This window comes from Pogoniulus pusillus, chromosome 11, assembly GCF_015220805.1.
Source record: "Pogoniulus pusillus isolate bPogPus1 chromosome 11, bPogPus1.pri, whole genome shotgun sequence".
NCBI classification, from domain to species: domain Eukaryota; kingdom Metazoa; phylum Chordata; class Aves; order Piciformes; family Lybiidae; genus Pogoniulus; species Pogoniulus pusillus.
Window position 1 is genome coordinate 4,920,145 of NC_087274.1, and position 2,704 is coordinate 4,922,848.

The 2,704-nt window shown below is 46.8% G+C and overlaps 1 protein-coding gene across 1 annotated transcript; it reads left to right on the forward strand.

The window, feature by feature from the left end:
• Positions 1-1,123: 1,123 nt before the first annotated feature.
• Positions 1,124-2,413, forward strand: KCNJ16 (potassium inwardly rectifying channel subfamily J member 16). Its single transcript, XM_064151746.1, has one exon. It carries the CDS (start codon positions 1,124-1,126, stop codon positions 2,411-2,413), a length of 1,290 nt encoding a protein of 429 aa, XP_064007816.1.
• Positions 2,414-2,704: the final 291 nt, after the last annotated feature.

Consider the following 2,704-nt stretch of genomic DNA (forward strand, 5'->3'; position numbering starts at 1 on the left):
AATAACCTCCCTTTTCTAATGGAAGAAAACAGATATGCAACAAAAAAGTAATTAACTATCTCAAATACCTGGCAGACTTAAAGAAGGTTCACACCATTGCTGTGACTGTTGATGAGTGCCCATCCTGATGTCAAAGCTACTTCATAGGGTAATAGGATGTTAGGGGTTGGAAGGGACCCAAAGAGAACATCGAGTCCAACCTCCCTACCAGAGCAGGACAATCCTATCTAACACAGGTCACAGAGCAACACATCCAGACAGGCCTTGAAAGTCTCCAGAGGAGGAGATTCCACAACCTCTCTGGGCAGCCTGTGCCAGTGCTCTGGGAGCCTTGCAAGAAGGAAGTTTCCCCTTGCTGAGCTGTAACCTCCTATGCTGCAGCTTCCATCCATTGCTTCTTGTCCTATCCCAGGGAGCAGCGAGCAGAACCTGTTTCCCCTGTCCTGGCCAGCTCTCAGATACTTATAAACATTTATCAAACCCCCTCTAAGTCTTCTTTTCTCCAGACTAAACAGCCCCAGGTCCCTCAGCCTCTCCTCATCAGCCATGCCCTCCTGTCTCTTAATCATCCTCATAGCCCTCTGCTGGACCCTCTGCAGCAGATCCCTGTCCCTCCTCAACTGGGGAGCCCAAAACTGAGCACAATATTCAAGATAGCCAGATTCACCAGACCACGAGAAGAGACACTCACAGTGGGGGTCACCACAATGGTTGTTGATTGCTGTTTCCATCTAGATGCCAAATTTTGAGGTTGATATGGGTATTTCATAGAATCATAGAATCATAGAATCAACCAGGCTGGAAAAGACCTCCAAGATCATCCAGTCCAACCTATCACTCAGCCCTATCCAATTTCTCACTAGATGAATTTCTAGTTGCTTCCTATTTCCAGGTCTGAGTTCTTGAGCTATGCTGTGTAATGAGTGTCAGAACCTCTACCCTTCAGGAAACTGTTCATGACAGCCACAGTTGTATTTAGGTCTGGTATCACACAGTTCTGGCAGGGGAAATTGAAGCAAAACTAATCTTTTTCTTCTATTTTGTAGATTTCCAAAGAACAAAGGAAACAAACAGCCCCTGGGAACTGCAAGCATGTTCTGTAAATTGATTCCATGAGGCAGATATGAGAAAGATGCCTGAGCACAGCGGTAGCTATAGACCTGTAAGCATACAGGGAAACAAGATCCGTTACCGAGGTGCTGCCCAAGAAAGCCCTAAAATGGGAGTGAAAAGATTGCAGAAGAGATTTCTCCACAAGGATGGCAGCTGCAATGTGTACTTCAAGCACATCTTTGGGGAATGGGAGAGCTATGTAGTGGACATATTCACCACGCTGGTGGACATCAAATGGCGCCACATGTTTGTGATATTCTCCTTGTCCTATGTTCTTTCCTGGTTGTTTTTTGGGCTAGTCTTCTGGCTGATAGCAGTGCAGCACGGAGATATATTCAACGATGAGGAAATAACCCCTTGTGTTGCAAACGTCCACAGCTTCACAGGAGCATTCCTCTTCTCCCTGGAAACCCAAACCACCATCGGCTACGGCTACCGCTGCGTGACAGAAGAGTGCTCTGTTGCAATCCTCATGGTCATCCTCCAGTCGGTATTGAGCTGCATTATTGACACCTTCATAATCGGAGCAGCCCTGGCAAAAATGGCCACGGCTCGCAAAAGAGCTCAAACCATTCGGTTCAGCTACTATGCTGTCGTTGGCCTGAGGGATGACAAATTCTGCCTGATGTGGCGCATTGGTGATTTCCGCCCGAACCACATGGTTGAGGGCTCTGTACGAGCTCAGCTGCTGCGCTACAAGGAAGACAAGGAAGGGAGAATGACAATGGAATACAAGGACTTGAAGCTGCTTAATGATCAGATCATACTTGTTACGCCCGTGACAGTTGTACATGAAATCGATAGTGAGAGTCCCCTGTATGGTCTCGACAGGAAAGCTCTGGCCAAGGACACCTTTGAAATCTTGGTCACGTTTGTCTACACAGGTGACTCGACAGGAACTTCACACCAGTCAAGAAGCTCCTATGTCCCCAGAGAGATCCTCTGGGGCCATAGGTTTAACGATGTCTTACATGTAAAGAAGAAATATTATAAGGTGGATTGTTTGCAGTTTGAAGAGACCACCGAGGTTTATGCTCCCCACTGCAGTGCCATGCAACTGGATCGCAAGGAACGGGAATGGAACTGGAGTGAGAAGACACAGAAAAAGGAACCAGAGACATCAGTACTGGAAATGAAGTCATTTAACCCTAACAAGAAATCGTTCAGTGCAGTTGCCCTCATCACCAGTTGTGAAGATCCAGAAGAGCCAGTGCCAGCTGACAATCAGCCTTCTGGAGAAGATTCTTATAAGAAAGCAGCTGTGACCTTAAGTAGGCTATCAGTAGAGTCCCAGATCTAGCTTTTCACTGCAGCTCCAATCACTTCCAACAGCTTCTGCCACTGGAGCTTTTAGAATACAAACAACGAACTCATAGGCCCAAGTATACACATTATAAACCTTGCTGGCACTGTAATGCCTCATTGAGCTCTCAGAAGGAGCTTCACACTGGCTAGCCTGGGTATCAGCAACAGATTAGCACTGGCACAAGAAAACAGCTTACATTTGGGTTGAAAAGACAGCTACTGTACATGACAAAAACTACTGTAAACTTTACTGCCCTGCAGGGACCAATGTTGGACCTGCCCAGAG